The following is a 17,766-nucleotide window of genomic DNA, read 5'->3' as shown; positions in this document are numbered from 1 at the left end:
ATAAACCTCAAGTTCTGTAGTGGTGTTTTGGCTGGCTTGCTAGCTAGCCATGGGAAACACACATGCGATGTGTATGTAGGATGTCGTAGAAAGGGACTGTTCAGGCAGTGGCCCTCGCACAATCGGATTATGTCGACGGTTGTGAATGAATGTATAGTTACAAAGACTAACCTAAGCTATTTTCAACTTCTTTCACTGTCACAGGCTGGAGATTCGCCCAGCAGCTCAGCAGAGGCGGACACAGTTTCCCAACCAAACAGTCCACCTCCACCTTCACCTTCACCTTCACCTTCACCAAGCCCACCTTCAAATTCGACGCAGAAGCATAAATTGGGCTTAACACTGATACACACCACACATGGTCAATGGTCCTAGACAGCCAGACGAATGCCATAGATTTGACTTGAAACTTGAGACTTTAAATCATCTTGGAATGGAATGGAATGGAATGGACTTTATTTGTCATTTATTTGTCATTGCTTCATTATTGCTTTATTGCTTTATTATTGCTTCATTATCTTATAGGCATATGAAGTCAGGGTTTTTTGGGGGGAAGAACAAGAAGCATCATCAATATCAGATCATTTAGTGACAGAATGAGGTTGATAAGAAACACATAATAATTGAGCATGAAATCCTTCACACTCATTCCAACATTTGGCACCTGGGGGCACTTACAAGCCCGACGGCTCATATGATATGATCACTTTTACCATTATAACTCCCCAGAGCTGGGATTAAAACTAACTAACTATGTCTCTTCATTACGTGTGAGTCAAACCAAATATTGAGAATAAAGTGTATACAGAGTATGGTTAACTGATTATCATGTGAACGCTGTCATTACTATCCCTACTGAAAGGGTTAGGGTTAGGGGTTGCTTGTTTTCCAAGGCGTTCAGCCCAGATAACAATGACAGAAATAGTGCTGAATTAAAAGAACTGCACGCCGGAGGGGGAACAGGCTGGGAGGGGGAACAGGTTTGTCTCCAGGTAAAGGAGGGATTGTAAACTATTCCTTTGCTTTGATCACAGTGAAACAACAAGGGATTTAATTATGACACGAGAGAAGGGCGCCACCTATAGGTCGGATGGAGAATCACAGGACAGACAGTGTGGTTTTCAATGACCCGACTCACGAAAGCACTTATTCAGGAGACGCAGCATCTGAATCTCCAATCTCAGCAGAAAAAAAAACACATCTACGATCTCACAACATCCCGATTTCAATCAGAGAGTTTTTTTTTTATTTTATTGCGTTCCACTCAGGGTAATAATATGTCAGATATCAAATTATCCCACAGATAGGTAGGTCACGGCACTGAGATTTCAATAAATACAATTTATCTAAGCGGTGGAAACAGGGAAAGACTTTCCTCGATGCCCGCTCGGAAACCATTAACTTGACGCCGATGTGATGGCGAGCGTTAATTTGCATCTGTGAGAAACTAATACAAATTCAAAACAGGATCAAGCAGGTGAGAGAGACGGAGAGGGAGGGGGAGAGGGAGAGGGACGCGGGTAGGGGATAGGGAGGACGGGAGGGAGGAGGGGGAGAGGGACGCGGGTAGGGGATAGGGAGGACGGGAGGGAGGAGGGGGAGAGGGACGCGGGTAGGGGATAGGGGGGACGGGAGGGAGGAGGGGGAGAGGGACGCGGGTAGGGGATAGGGGGGACGGGAGGGAGGAGGGGGAGAGGGACGCGGGTAGGGGATAGGGGGGACGGGAGGGAGGAGGGGGAGAGGGACGCGGGTAGGGGATAGGGGGGACGGGAGGGAGGAGGGGGAGAGGGACACGGGTAGGGGATAGGGGGGACGGGAGGGAGGAGGGGGAGAGGGACTCGGGTAGGGGATAGGGAGGACGGGAGGGAGGAGGGGGAGAGGGACGCGGGTAGGGGATAGGGAGGACGGGAGGGAGGAGGGGGAGAGGGACGCGGGTAGGGGATAGGGGGGACGGGAGGGAGGAGGGGGAGAGGGACGAGGGTAGGGGATAGGGGGGACGGGAGGGAGGAGGGGGAGAGGGACGCGGGTAGGGGATAGGGGGGACGGGAGGGAGGAGGGGGAGAGGGACGCGGGTAGGGGATAGGGGGGACGGGAGGGAGGAGGGGGGGGAGAGGGACGCGGGTAGGGGATAGGGGGGACGGGAGGGAGAAGCTAGTTCAATATAACTTCAAATTAACATTCTGCTCATACTATTCTACCTGGCTTCGCTTCATGTCATTGTCATGTTTTTCCTTTATTCTTTCCCTTCGCCCTTTTCTGTCTATAGCTAAAACATAAATCAAGGTGTGCCATCAAAAGGGTCATGCTTTTTGATGATAAGAGTGCAGTGTGCAGAGGGATTAACTTTAAATGTCACCGTTCGACAGCAAATGACTGGGGCTTGTGTTTTAAAGGTTAACGCGACGTGTGCCAATGGAGAGGGGCATTTCTAAAGATCCTCTGAGATATCCATGATAATGCACCTCACTCATAATGGACCCAACACATCTAATCCATGTATTGGTTAAGGTAAGTCACTTGATAAGACACCTAAATCCTACTTTTTTTCATAAACGAGTGGTCGTTATATTATATATCGGTCTTCCTTAAAGTGGCTCTCTGGCGGCCCCCTGTGGTCAGTATGTGCACTACATATTCTAGGTGGAGACGGTACTCTCTCGGCCCTGACCTGAGGATGCAGGGCGGGGGCGAGACGCAGATCTGGGTGCGGTTCTCTGACGTGGTCATGTCCTCCAGGGCTCGGCTCATCTCACGCAGCTGCGCTGGACTGCAGCTCCGCAGGGCCGTCCCCTCCACCTCCTCCGTCTCCAGCCGCTCCTCCTCCTGCTGGATCTGCAGCTGCAGGGTTCGGCTGTGCTCCCGCAGCTCCCCCAGCCTGCGCTGGAGCTCCTGCATCTCCACCTGCAGCCCCAGGGGTCAGAGGTCAAAAGTCAGAGGTTAGGCACTTTCAGATATCTATTCTATTCTTGGGTCTCACTGGACTTGTTACTTACTCAATGTTCCTGGTTGTAGAATCCTTGTTTTTTGTTATTTGTTTTATTGCTATGTGTATATATATATATATATATCTGTATCTGTATTCCCAGCCATTCATATGTATATATATTGTAAATATTCGTTTTTGGTGTTTCTTGTCTCATGAACACTTGTGTCACAAATGTCTGGAGGTCCAGCAAGCCCTGAAGTACCTTGGAGTGCGCCTGGATCGGACATTATCCTTCAAACAACACCTGGAAGAAGTTAAGGCCAAAGTGACATCCAGGGCCGCGCTGATCCGCCGCCTTGCTGGTACAACCTGGGGAGCCTCCGCTAAGACGCTAAGAATATCCACCCAAGCCCTGGTCTTCTCTGCAGCGGAATACTGCGCCCCAGTCTGGAGCAGAAGCCCTCATGCGAGAAAGGTCGACGTGGCTATCAATACCTCCCTGAGAATAATAACTGGATGCTTGAAGCCTACCCCTGTGTCCCTCTTGCCAGTCCTCGCGGGAATAGCACCGGCCGGCCTCCGACGGGAGGCTGCCACCCTCGCCCTGGCCAGGAAGGCACAAAAGCATGACTGGCACATCCTGCACAACACCACCATAACACCAGCACCTCCAAGCCGACTCAAGACCCGCCACCCTTACAACAAGGCAGCACAAGCCATGCTCAACTCCACCTCTGAGGACATCTCCAGAGATGCATGGTTGGCAGCAGCTTGGAAGCAGGAGTGGGAGTCAGCCGGGCCCTCCCGAATCCACCGCTACATCTGGGACCCAGGAGATGGCGCCATTGGAGGAGACGACCTACCACGCCGGCAATGGACCACACTGAACCGTCTACGAACTGGTGTCGGTCGCTTTAAAACATAAATGAAGGCGTGGGGCCTGGCGGACAGTGCGGCATGCGAGTGCGGTGACCCAGAGCAGACCGCCGACCACATAATCACCATCTGCCCCTTATATAGACCACCCTCAGAAGCCAGCCTCTTCGACCTAGAACCAGAGATGCGGGCATGGCTACGCGACACCGAGTTGGACCTCTGACGTTACACGAAAGAAGAAGAACACTTGTGTAAGTTTTTGTAGTCCACTAAATCTAAGACTACAATTCCCTTGATGCTTAGTCACTAGGTGAAATGTATGACACAATCAAGTGATTTAGTTTGAACCCTTTATCCCACTGCATTCACTTGTCTGCTTGATGCCTGAAGAAGGTCTGTGGCTGAAAGTTCGCAATAAACTGTGATTTTTTTGTACAGTGTTTGAGTGTGCGGATGCTGTTATTTTGCACTCTATAGAATGGGCTCCCAAATGACCACGTGGTGCCACCGTGCGACACACACCCAGGCCTGATCAGCCTGTGGTGGGCCAACCTCGGCAGAGGGTGTCTTGTGATAACTGGCCGAAACACCCAATGAGGTCGGGGACCACAACTGAAGATGTGTCGTACTGGTGGCACCACGTGATCATTGCCAAATTCCACTCCACCCAAGAGGACATCTCCAACTCCACTCAATTGTTGTGCTGAATATTTAGGGATTTTAACAACCAGTCCTATTAAGAATCCATTGGGTGTGAAACAAACTATAGCGACAGAGAAAGGTAGGGCCTTAACTTAAGTGATGAAATGATGTGCCATTGCTGTTAAGTTATTAATTTATTAATCTATACTAATTTCAACGATAATGTCGTCAGATATGTATAGTATGCAGGGTAATGTACAGTTGAAGTCAGACGTTTAGGTTAAAGGCATTAAAGCAATTTTTTAACCACTCTACAGATTTCATGTTAACAAACTATAGTTTTGGCAAGTCGGTTAGGACATCTACTTTGGGCATGACACGTAACACGTTTCTGAGAATTGTTTTACAGACAGATTATTTCACTTATAATTCACTATGTCACATTTCCAGTGGGTCAGAACTTTACATACACTAAGTTGACTGTGCCTTTCAACCAGTGATGCCGGTAACGCGTTACTAAGTAACGCGTTACTCTAATCTGAATACTTTTTTTCAAAGTAACTGTGGCAACACTGCTTTCAACTGATTGAAAAATTCCTGAAAATAATGTCATGGCTTTTAGAAGCTTCTGATAAGCTAATTGACATCGTTTGAGTCAATTGGAGGTGTACCTGTTGATGTATTTTAAGGCCTCATGCCTCACACCATGGGAACATCTAAAAACATCAGCCAAGAAAGTAACCAGAAAGTAAAAAAAGTCTGGTTCATCCTTGGGAGCAATTTCCAAGCGCCTGAAGGTACCATGTTCATCTGTACAAACAATAGTACGCCAGTATAAACACCATGCGGTCACGTAGCCGTCATATCATTGAGCCATAGCTGGGTTTGCACTTCACTCTGCATACTCGATTTCAACACCAACAAAGTGCAGTGGGTAAAAGAACGCTGCATTTGTTCGGTACACACGCTAACTGAACCGAAGGACCTGTACCAGAAGTTTCCGGTACATGTACCGTTACATGTACCGTTACACCCCTAATCTCAAGACATCAGCCAGGAAGATAAAGCTTGGTCGCAAATGGGTCTTCCAAATGGACAATGACCCCAAGCATACTTCCAAAGTTGTGACAAAATGGCTTAAGGACAACAAAGTCAAGGTTTAGTGGCAATCACAAACCCCTGATCTCAATCCTATAGAAAATATTTGGGCAGAACTGATAAAGCGTATGCGAGCAAGGAGGCCTACAAACCTGACTCAGTTACACCAGTTCTGTCTGAAGGAATGGGCCAACACTCCACCAACCTATTGTGGGAAGCTTGTAGAAGGCTACCTGAAAAGGTTGACCCAAATATAACAATTTAAAGGCAGTGCTACCAAATACTAACTAAGTTAACCTTTGACCCACTGGGAATGTGATGATATAAATAAAAGCTGAAATAAGTCATTCTCTCTACTATTATTCTGACATTTCACACTCTTAAAATGAAGTAGTGATCCTAACTGACCTAAACCAGGGAATGTTTACTAGGATTAAATGTCAGGAATGGACCTATCGCCTATGGAGCTATGGACCACGGCCCCTTTGAAAACTCAAACAAGACAAACAAACAACGCTTCACTGACAGTGACTGACTGACCGACCGTGACTGAATTACATTCAATGACTTACAATGGCGGGAGTTGGCACATTTCTGATTTACCACAGCAAGTAATAGACATGTTTTTTTAAAGATGACAAGAATATTTTGTCTAGAAGCTTTTCATCATCCGATATTAGCAAGTTGTTTGTCCGAGTTTATCTGCCTGTAGTGACTTTTGCTGTGATATGATTGGACAATTTCTATTTTGGGGCGTGGCTTGGCAATAGGTCCATTATGAAAAACGGAGTTTACATTTATTTGGTGTATGTAAACTTCCAACTCCAACTGTATGTAAGGAGAACTCACCTCCGCCAGGCGTTTCTCATGGAGCAGACGGTCTTTTCTGTGCAGCTGACCCTGCATGGTGTCCATCCCCTCCCCTCCATCAGTCTCCAGGCCATCCCTGGTCAGCTGACCCTGCATGGTGTCCATCCCCTCCCCTCCATCAGTCTCCAGGCCGTCCCTGGTCAGCTGACCCTGCATGGTGTCCATCCCCTCCCCTCCATCAGTCTCCAGGCCGTCCCTGGTCAGCTGACCCTGCATGGTGTCCATCCCCTCCCCTCCATCAGTCTCCAGGCCATCCCTGGTCAGCTGACCCTGCATGGTGTCCATCCCCTCCCCTCCATCAGTCTCCAGGCCATCCCTGGTCATCAATCACCAAACAGAGAGAGAACCCACAGTGACTCAATCACAATCTCTCCTGACATTTGACATTTCACAGTCACCTACAATCTTGACAAACATCTGCCATGCTGTCGGGGGATTGATGGTTTCTGAGTCATGCAGTTAGTCCATCATAATACTTGATGACAAGGGCATGATAAGGGTTTGAAAAATGACAATGGAAGGTGGCTTTAGAACAATTGAATACATAGTCTGTGTTTTTCTGTAGGCTACTATTCCATTAGGAAAACAAACTGCCCCACCTGACTGCCTTCCTGTTACAAGAGCTATTTTGGAGAACCTCACCTTCCTGTATACTACAATTGGCTGCAGGGTGAGCATGCCCATAACCTCTGCTACAGTTACCCTTTGAATACAAATGTATTTGCTTTTACCTCACAAACCCTTAAACGGTCTATTCTTCCAATATCAGAATGTCTAGACCAGGGGTCCCCCCAATTACTTTTCATAAGCGGGCCTCTTTTCAAATGCACTGGGAAACCGTTGGCCACTCAACCTCCAGCCCCATCACGCAACCAAACACTCTTATGGTGTGACAGGTTGAAATGTGTTCAGATTCATAATTGAGTTACGTTAATGGCTTACCGATATTCTTAACGAGTTACGTAAGTACCAGTAAACAAGAAATATGGTCAATCAGTTAGGGGAATATTTATTAAATTGATGTTTGCTCTTTAGTCCTCCAAGTTTGCTTGGTCGATTCACTGCAACTGACGTATTATTGCGTAATGTTAATATTATGTGGCGCATCAGGGACGGGGGCTGGACTAAAGGGTAAATGCGGGGTGGAATTAAGAGGGAGCATTTCTTCTTTGATTGATTGCTGAAATGATGAATTACAGTATGCTTGGAATAGTGTCCCTAACAGCTTCAGTTGCAGAAGGCTACACACTCACTCAATCAGCAAAGTCATATGTGAAGAGGCAGACAGGGGATTGGATAAACAAGGGATAAAATGATCTCCTGATATGTAGATAGTGAAAATGACCTCCTGATATGTAGACAGTGATATATAAAATGACCTCCTGAGATATGTAGACAGTGATATATAAAATGACCTGACAGTGAAAATGACCTCCTGATATGTAGACAGGTCCACTGACCTGCAGTTCCCCTCTCTCCTCTGGAGGGCGCTGTGCACTGCCTGCCTGAGCCTCTGGAGGAACAGAGCCACGCTGGGCTGTCTGGAGGGCAGACCCAGGCTCAGAGACCCTCTCTCTCTGCGAAGCTCCTCCAACTTCTTCCTAAAGCGCTCAGCTGAAAACCAAAGTGGGAGCACTTTGTTTATGACGTTGAGACATCTTAGGCCTTCAGTCGTAACACATGCATATACACACACCAGTGATACACACACACATGCACATACACACACCAGTGATGTGCGGTTAGGGTAGGCAGGGTAGACAGTGCCTACTCTGTAAAAAAATAAAATAATAATAATAATAAATAAATGATTGAAACATAAATGCATATACATTTGATTACTAATCATTCATTCATCTTCATGTTTTTTTCTGAATGATAAAATACATTTCTGAACTAGTACTTCCAAAATTTGTGAAGATATTATGGGCAAAAGGAGGATAGCGCCATCTGCCTTTCTTATCCTCCAGACTCAATACAAGACATCGACCGTGTTTGAAAGGATCGATTTTGAGAACGTTTCTGTTACGTTGTAGCATTAACTGAAGATAATAGGGAAACGTTATAGCTTCAGTTATACTTATTGAACTACATTCTGTTTGGTTTCTTTTTAGAAAACATCTAGACGTCTCTGTACAAGTTAGTCAGTACGTTTCTACTGCACAAGCTGGGAGCTCAACCTGATGCCAGGCAGGCAGACAACCACCAAAACTGACCCACATAACAACTACAGTTAAATAGGTCAAGGTCTGACAGCCACACCAGCAGGGTCCTATTTATCTAAGTCACAAGGCCTAGCATTCGGGTCAGGATACAGCCTTCAAATAATTCAAACTTTCTAGTGGGCAGAATCTGATAATCTGGCCAAACAGCTTCAAACTAACTCAATAAGCCCACGCATCAAGAGCAATAAGAGACAGATAAGTGGTCTGATGCACAGATAGAGTTGACAAACAAAGTAAACATCTGAGATTAGCCTCTGCCATAACATCTGCATTCAAAGTTCAAGTTCAATTAAGTGGAAACCACGTCACGATCAGAGTCGCCGACTCCTAATCAGGTTTACACAGGCTCTAAATTCATTACCTGGAACTGGACTTCTTACTTTACAGTACTGTACAGACAGTATAATTCTATAAACATGAAGTCGAATGAAGATTGAGTGGGATGGGCAGCTGTGTGTGTCGATAGACTGTGGCCTACACACACACGTGTCAACCATATACTATATGCACTAGTCTGCATAAGTCTCTAAAGTTCTGATCATCCCTAAGCAGTCATCATAAGTTGAGAGGCAAATTTCCCTTTTAGTATAAGTTGTTGTGTTGTTCAGAACAGACTTGTTGACAAATTTGCATCCATGTGTCTTCTAGGCGTACACCAACCATGTGTCTTCTAGGCGTACACCAACAACCACAAAACCATCGCCAACACCAAACACCAAACACTTCCTCTTGTTTTCTATCTGAGCGTGAGAGTGCCAACACGAGAGTGCCACTGTCAAACTGTAAAGAAAAGATCTCCTTATTTGGAGAAGTCTCTACAAGAATTCCTGCAAAGTCCTCCATTTGATAACCCAGATGTCAAAAAGACACTTAAAACCACATAAGTAGGAGATTGCATCTTTCATTGTAATGCATGTGACCAAAGACCTCTACCACTACTAGTTAATACACTAGTTGGATTTGGAATAAGGTAATAATCTATGACTGATATGTGAATGGGTTTGAGCTCTCTTGGAACTCACCTGTGTCGTAGTCATCATCCAAAATAGCTTTCTGCTGGAGCCTCTGCAGTTTCAACATCATGGATTCAATCTGAGAGAGGAACAGTGGAAAGTGTTCTTATTGTCAATTCAGTCGAAGCTTTGTTGAACATCCACCATAGAAATGAGAGAACTTCCAGAACTTCCAGAACTGAGAGCAGAATCTATTCAACTAACCCATATGTGACACAGTCTGATACACATTTGGTCTGCATGTCGTCAACCAATCAAAATGTTCTGACTTTTCTTTTGAAACACAGAACTACGTTTCAACGTTGTTGAGAATCACAACACAAACTTGCTAAAATACTGCAACAACGCAATGGATTGGGTGAGTAATCCCCACTGCTACCTAGTTAACTTCAACACTACTTTACATTGTTAGCAGGCTCACAAAACAAGCTGTGTTAGTTGACTAGCGATGTGTCATTGATTTTCAACAACGCGGAAATGTATTCACATTTTTCAAAAGAAAAGGAGGACCAAAGCATTAGAATGTGTCACACGTCACTAGATGGTCTGTGTCTGGGTCTGTCTCTGGGCCCTAATAGTCGTCTCACCTTGGTGTTGCTGTGATTGTTCTGCAGGCAGTCTTGCAGGACGCGCTCATACTTCTTCACCAGCTTGTCCCAGCCCAGGTCAGAGGTCACCAGCTTGTCCCAGCCCAGGTCAGAGGCGGGAGTGGCGCTCTCGTAGCCGGAGGTGACGGAGGAGGCAGAGGCAGCGTCTGAGTCCACAGACAGGGACGAGGTGGCCTCGGTGTCCAGAGAATAGAAGTCTGAGTCTGGAAGGCTTTGTCTGAGGTCAGGGGTCACGGAGGGATACCCGCCTACCCCGACTTTCCCTTCCCAGTGCCGGTCGTGCCAGAACTTCTCGCCGAGAGAGAGTTCCTGTACTTTGTCCGATTGGACCGGTGAGACAGAGCTCGAGTCCGATTGGACAGTGATTAACAGTTTTGAGAAAGGTTGCCCCAGGACTACTCCTTGTCTTGACAGGGAAGAGTCCGGTGTCTTGGAAGGTGATTGGTCAGAGGACACTGTACCCGACACTGGTCCCGAATGGGCAGGCGGGACAAACCCAGGTCTTGAGGTTAACGTTCTAGTTGACGACTGGTCCACTGACTCTGGTTCTATTCTGGGGTAATGTACATTAGTAGCAGCCTCTACCGTTTTCTGACTGGACCTTAGCGACTGCTGGATAAAACTGAAGCTGGAACTGAACGTGTCCCGTGTCTCCAAGGGAGACAACCTGGACTCGGTAGGGCCGAGTATCTGTAAAGACGACTCAGAAGTGGAGGTCCTGAGGTAACTCTGAGGTTCGGTGGTTGTCTGGGGGCTGGACGTACATTTGGTGACGCAGCAGTCCTCCTGTCGAAGAGATGTAGTTGGAGACAAGGACAGAAGACATGCCTTGCTTGTTTGACAGCGGGCTGGGCTATATTTCTCCGTAGGAGGTTGCTGCAGGACCCCAGAGGAGCCGTTGGCAGTTGGTGCCGCGCTCAGGCTGCGGGTGTCGTCGGTTGGTTTAGTGTTGTCATGGTGATTGTCGACCGCAGAACGTCCAGATGCTTCTTTGGTCAGGCAGGTTGTTGTCCCGTCCCCCCCAGCAGAGGTGCTCTGTGTCCTGGGCAGCTCTGCCCTCATGTACCCTGGCTTCCGGTGAGGCCTTTTACGGGAGGAGCTTCCAGCAGACGCTGTGGCCAAGCCACCTGTCAACACAGAGATTAACCTTTAAACTGGGCTGCAGATTGACAGCAAAAACACACTGTTAGTAGTAGCCTACTAATGTGACAGAAGTATTCAAAATATATGTATTATATTTTAAAGGCAATAATGCGGGAGTTGACATTACTACCGAATGAATGAAAATGAATGAATTTCTATTATTTTACGGTACTGTCTCAATTATACTTTAATCATTTACCAGCACGCGCATCAGCAAAAGACACTGTTAGTAGTAGTAGCCTACTGAAGTAGTAACCAGAAGTATTAGAAATAGATCATTTATCATCAAATCTTTTTCTAGATAGGATATACTGTATGCTATCATGTATGTCCTGCTTGGCTAAACACAAGAGTCTGGAACACCGTCTGTCTCGACTACAGAACAGGGATTAGACAATGGCATTTACTGTAAAAAGCCGCACTTAATCAATTAAGCAAACTAGGCCAAGTGACAACGCTGCCATGAGGATTCATAGTAAGGTTACACATTGACCCCTGCCAGTGTATCGAATTGAATTACACATTTGGAGGATTTGTGGTAGGATTTGTATCCGCTTTCCCAGGGGTTGGGAGGGTCTAGCTGTGGAGAAATACCAAACCCTCACAGTCATCCTCATCATGAGACTGTCAGCACCATTTGGCTGGAATGGCTGTTTGAACATCTGTTTATGAAGACAACCAACTGCCAATACAGCAACGGGTAGCCTTCCAATAGACGCTATGTAGTAAAGACAGACTAGGCTAGTACGTATTGTGTTTCTTGAATTATATGACACTAGCGTAAGTACAAAGGCAATGAAATAAACGATAGTGTATTCATCCTGTGGATAATGCTTGTTTGTGTCAAGGGTTGGAACCCCCTGCTCTATGATTGAAGAATGAGAACACAAAGAACGTGCAGATATCCTCCCAAACTACAGAGGGCAAAGTGGGCTGAAATGTGGGAGCCTTCAACAGCCCCTTTGTGTACAGCTGTGCTGCTCTCTCTCTCTCTCTCTCGCTCTCGCTCTCTCTCTCTCTCTCTCTCTCTCTCTCCCTTTCTCCTCCTCAGTCACACACACACACACACACACACACACACACACACAAACACAGTTGTGTTTCGAGACAAGAACACCCATCACAGTGGGGTCATTCAGAAAATGCTGGCACTAGAAATCCCACAGAGACGGGGTTGAAAAAGCTCTCAACTAAAAGACGTGACAATCAATTGTATTCACATCCGAGAAGTCACTTAAACTACCCAGCTATTTAGGACGATTTGATGTTGAACAAGTTAACAAGTACACTCTCTAGTCTAAGGCCTCTCGATTAACGTGTCACTTTTCTGTGTCAACAGAAGCAGTACATCACGAAGGCATGTCCCAACAAGGCATCCTCGCTATGCCACTGACCTCCTCGACCCTCAGATGATGTCATGCCTCAAAAATGCTCTTGTGCTGAGAAAGCAAGACGGAGAAAGAAAGAGAGACTACTTAAGTGACAGAGGAAGATACATGGAGAGACCGGGAGGCAGCGAAGGGAAGCAGGGAAGGAGTCCTTAGGAAGAGGAGTAGTATAGCACACAGACAGGGAGAGACCGGGAGGCAGCGAAGGGAAGCAGGGAAGGAGTCCTTAGGAAGAGGAGTAGTATAGCACACAGACAGGGAGAGACCGGGAGGCAGCGAAGGGAAGCAGGGAAGGAGTCCTTAGGAAGAGGAGTAGTATAGCACACAGACAGGGCCATCCGGGAGGCAGCGAAGGGAAGCAGGGAAGGAGTCCTTAGGAAGAGGAGTAGTATAGCACACAGACAGGGAGAGACCGGGAGGCAGCGAAGGGAAGCAGGGAAGGAGTCCTTAGGAAGAGGAGTAGTATAGCACACAGACAGGGCCATCCGGGAGGCAGCGAAGGGAAGCAGGGAAGGAGTCCTTAGGAAGAGGAGTAGTATAGCACACAGACAGGGCCATTGAACAATCAGTGAGGTCTGTTGTTGTTCACAGAGACCACAGCCACTCTGGTCAGGTTACACATGACTCCATTAAGAGTCTCTCCAGACCTGGTCACTGTACCATAACCCGACTGTAACCTGAGAAGTCGCCTGGGAGGAACGCACTGCTGTAACCGCTCCATACACCATCTGGTTGTTTTTGTTCAAATTGAAAGAGAGAAAGAAAGAAAGGTTTAATGATAGGTGGCTATATGACCACGCTTACATTACATTACATAAGGACCGCTCTCTTCCTCTTGAAAGGGAAGGAAAACGCCCCACATTGTGAGGATGAAGAAACCGTCTGCATCACGGCTGCGCCACTTAAGTATGTCATGGGGAGCTTCCTGCCAGCAGTGAGCGAAAATAGTTTTCAAGGAATTCAGAGGAGAAGTGAAAAAGCAAAGTTCAACAACACAAGAGGCCCAGATTTTTTTTTGTTTAACGATAAAGGTCGAACGAAAACCTGTGCCAAAACAGTTTGAGTTACTTTAAAGCTAATAAATCTCATGTATACATAAGCCTCAGTGTAATTTAATTTAAAAGTTATTAACAGTAGCACAAAATACATTCAGACGAAACAACCGCAAGCACCTAAACTCACTCACCTCCCCCCACCCCCCGCCCCACCTCTCTCTCTCTCTCTCTCTACACGTTTGAGAAAATAGTTGAGTCTCTGTCAGGGGGGGCTTATGTAAAGAGGCCCTCCTCAACTCCTTCTGTCCCATTGGTTGATTGAGACTCTTCACAGAAACATGAAGATCTTCACAGAAACATGAAGGATCTTCGTAAAACGCACAAACATTTGAGGAACAGACTAATCAGGCTTCACACAGCTTCATGAGACCTGCTGCTGCTGGCCAGATGTGACAGACCACTGTTCAAGAACAGGGGAAGTGAAAGTACATTTTCAGTCAGTACACATTTCACTTTTTTTTTCTCCCTTGATCACATAACATAGTCAGTGTGCAAGAGCAGAAACCACCACCTTGCGAGCAGTGAGTGGTCAGGACAAAACTGAAAGACTAAATATATAACAAAAGCTATCTGCTTTTAAAGGTATAGACATCCGTCTACCTTTCAGATCCTTGAGGAATCTTTCCTGAACGTGGATGTGAAAAGCCTTTGTCACAGACAGCCTTCCACTTCCTGTCAAATCACATGGGAAACATAAACCAGCTGAAAATAATGACCCCCCCCCTCTCTCTCTCTCTCTCTCTCTGTCTCTCTCTCTCTCTGTCTCTCTCTCTCTGTCTCTCTCTCTCTCTCTCTCTCTCTGTCTCTCTCTCTCTCTCTCTCTCTCTGTCTCTCTCTCTCTGTCTCTCTCTCTCTGTCTCTCTCTCTCTCTACTCTCTCTCTCTGTCTCTCTCTGTCTCTCTCTCTCTCTCTCTCTCTCTCTCTCTCTCTCTCTCTCTCTCTCTACAATGGAAATAGTCATAAGGCCTGGTGTGGCCATGGAGGGCCATTCTGGAGGGTCTATGTACGTTGTCATATGCCTTATACATGAAACACTTACAAGGCTGTGACCATAGAAATAGAATGAGTAGAATGAACATCACGCTGAGGACCAAGGCAATTTGGCTAGCAGGCTAAACACCAAACGATGCCTGTAGGCTACACACCAAACGATGCTACACACCAAACGATGCCTGACATGGAATTGTAATACAGAATGTTCAGGGTAATCATTGTTATTGCATCTGTAGAACACTAAATAACATGTTAAATAATCATCATTTCAGGCAGCATAGCACATAAGCATCATTCCACTGTAGGCCTACACTTGGTTTGTTTCTAATAAAGAAGCTGTAAGCTAAAAACTTCCAAACAGTACACCAAAAGAAAGACATTCTAATATAGCCTACGGTTATGTGTTATGTCTATGAGTTGTATTACATTGACCAGGACAATCTGGCAGTCAGGCAACAACAAGGTGGTCCTGCGGCTACTTTCTTTGGTAAACAGCTGAGTGATGGGACTGGAGAAATGTTACCCCTCACACATTTATATCGGAGAGCTATAGATACGAGAACTGACCATCCATGTGATCAAGAACTGACCATCCATGTGATCCAGATGTTAGGAGTGAAACAAGCTTATATGTGGGGTTCTGATGCGGTAAAACGATGAACTACTAAGCTCGTTTATATATTCTTCAAAAACCAATGGCCAGGGCTATACTATAAATAATTATGTTAGAACTCCAGAAATGTGGACGACATTATGAAATAATAATAATAATAATAATAATAATAATAACCATTATTTGTACGGCACTTTTCCTGCAAACGTTGCAGCTTATGAACATCAACTGTCTGTCACATCAACCATGTCATGTATTATCTTCCTGATTCTGCTGGATACAAACATTTAACATTTGGAAAACGACTAAGGTGGAGAGGTGAGGCTGGCTACCTTCCATCCCTCCTGTGGAGGAGAGGTGAGGCTGGTTACCTTCCATCCCTCCTGTGGCAGAGAGGTGAGGCTGGTTACCTTCCATCCCTCCTGTGGCAGAGAGGTGAGGCTGGTTACCTTCCATCCCTCCTGTGCGACCCTCCAGCCCCATCAGGCCGGCAAACATGTTACAGTCAAGGCGTCCAGGTGCTCCAGAGAAGCGAATAAGAGACAATGTTCATGTAATGTAATGTTACATTAATGTTCATGTCATCCCCTCGCCAAGCGCATCCCAGCATTGAGAAGACTGATCTCATTTCCGTTGTGGAAAAAAAGTATTCTGCACTTCTTCCAAATGTTGCCTTTCAATCCTGTTCTCTCTAACCCACACGGTGCCACATACAACCTACATGTGTCTGTCCTCTCTAACCCACACGGTGCCACATACAACCTACATGTGTCTGTCCTCTGGTCGTTGGAATGATACAAACAGATGTTTTAATGCAGAGTCCAAATCCCCACGCCGCGCTCCACACGTAGACGCAGTAGCTCCCCCCCCCCCCTACAATAATACGATAATGAAAATGACGCTCGTAAGTTTGTTCTCTTTTTTCTCTCAGAGAAAGCCTATCAAAAGCTTTACAACGAGAGCACAGATGACGCTCGCTGTAATACTAGTGTCCTATGCATAAAGACCGTTAATCCAATGGAATGGGTCGTTATCCGTTCATCATTAGAGCACTTCGGCCCGTTATGTGTCGCGTTGGAGCGCCTCCTGTTCCTCATACGTGGGATGGAATTTGACTCCCAATCCCTGAGGCCGCCTTGTAAGGCTGCCTTCGTCAATTCGCTGTGGAAATGTGATCAGCACTCATTGAACGCCCTCTTGTCCAATCAAACTACTTGGTCCCCTAATGACGTTGAACCCAGTGTGCGGTCCGGCGCTCTCAGAGTGAATATACGAACGCAGCCCAAGTAGGTGACAGCCAATGAGCTGAGCTCCGACGAGCTGGATACAAGAAGGAAGAGCACTGGCGGACTCAAGGGGGGGGCGACCGCCAGCATAGCAAGAAAATTAAATAACGTGTCTTAATGAGTGCTCTGTTAGTGGATACAATGTGATGCAGCTTTCTAGGTCTAGGGGTCAGTCTAGGGGCGTTGCCAAATAGTTAAACCCTGCTTACATTCAAAACACATTATATGGCCATCAGCAAATATTTTCTGCGTTTTTGCATGGGGCCGATGGGCTAATATCTAGCTAACATTTAGATGTTTCTCGATCTGCACTGTTCTGCACTGACAAAATTAATTGTTGCCAATGATTAAACATTAACGTTTAAAATACTCATTCCCAATCCCATTGTTGAAAACATACTATTCCATCCATTTCAGTTTTAGACACACCCCCTCTCAAATGTTCAGATGATGTCAGAGAGGGCTTTTAATGCAGTCTGCTCTAACCTGGAAAAAGGACACCCTTTGTAATCCCCACTGCTACCTAGTTAACTAACACTACTTTACATTGTTACCTAGTTAACTAGAACACTACTTTACATTGTTAGCAGGCTCACAAAACAAGCTATGGGTTGACTAGCGATGTGTCATTGATTTTCAACGTTTAGCTCGCGCTTTTATTTTGAAGTTGCGAAAACGAAAACAGAAGACTATAATGTCATAATGTGCCTCTTGTTGTCTTTCAGAGAACATAAATGCTAAACTGCCGACATGTTTGCTGTAATTATATGACTTGGCAGTAGGCAGTCATCACTCAACGGTCGTCTCATTCACAAAACAGCATGGGTTGCAATGATACTACAGTGTTTCCTCCAGGATTTTTCACATTAGTGGCGGAGCGGTTGTCTTTCTTTGATTGATATTTTTTTTTTGCGCGATCTTTTTTCCGCGTGATGGGGTCCCATGTTGTGCAGTAGGTGCCCTTTTTTTCTTTTCGCCCCCCCTGCCCTTCAAACAGCCTGAGTCCACCACTGAGGAAGAGTCTATAGTT

At 46.2% G+C, this 17,766-nt stretch overlaps 1 protein-coding gene across 1 annotated transcript in view; it reads right to left on the bottom strand.

Annotated features, from left to right (window-relative positions):
* disc1 (DISC1 scaffold protein) overlaps positions 1–15,948 on the bottom strand; it is a gene marked incomplete at both ends in the record, with an annotated part of 71,074 nt that extends 55,126 nt beyond the window's left edge. The window contains 8 exons of the mRNA XM_080548791.1: positions 2,669–2,901; positions 6,392–6,728; positions 7,873–8,026; positions 9,660–9,729; positions 10,238–10,475; positions 10,860–11,044; positions 11,144–11,385; positions 15,861–15,948. Of these exons, the coding sequence (XP_080404917.1) occupies positions 2,669–2,901; positions 6,392–6,728; positions 7,873–8,026; positions 9,660–9,729; positions 10,238–10,475; positions 10,860–11,044; positions 11,144–11,385; positions 15,861–15,948 (1,547 nt within the window). The remainder of the gene's footprint in view (positions 1–2,668; positions 2,902–6,391; positions 6,729–7,872; positions 8,027–9,659; positions 9,730–10,237; positions 10,476–10,859; positions 11,045–11,143; positions 11,386–15,860) is intronic.
* Positions 15,949–17,766: the final 1,818 nt, after the last annotated feature.

The sequence above is a fragment of the Nansenia antarctica genome, assembly GCF_963989245.1.
Source record: "Nansenia antarctica genome assembly, chromosome: 1".
In the NCBI taxonomy this organism is placed as follows: Eukaryota; Metazoa; Chordata; class Actinopteri; order Argentiniformes; family Microstomatidae; genus Nansenia; species Nansenia antarctica.
The sequence above is the reverse complement of the archived record's forward strand: the minus strand, read 5'-3'. Positions and strand labels throughout refer to the sequence as shown.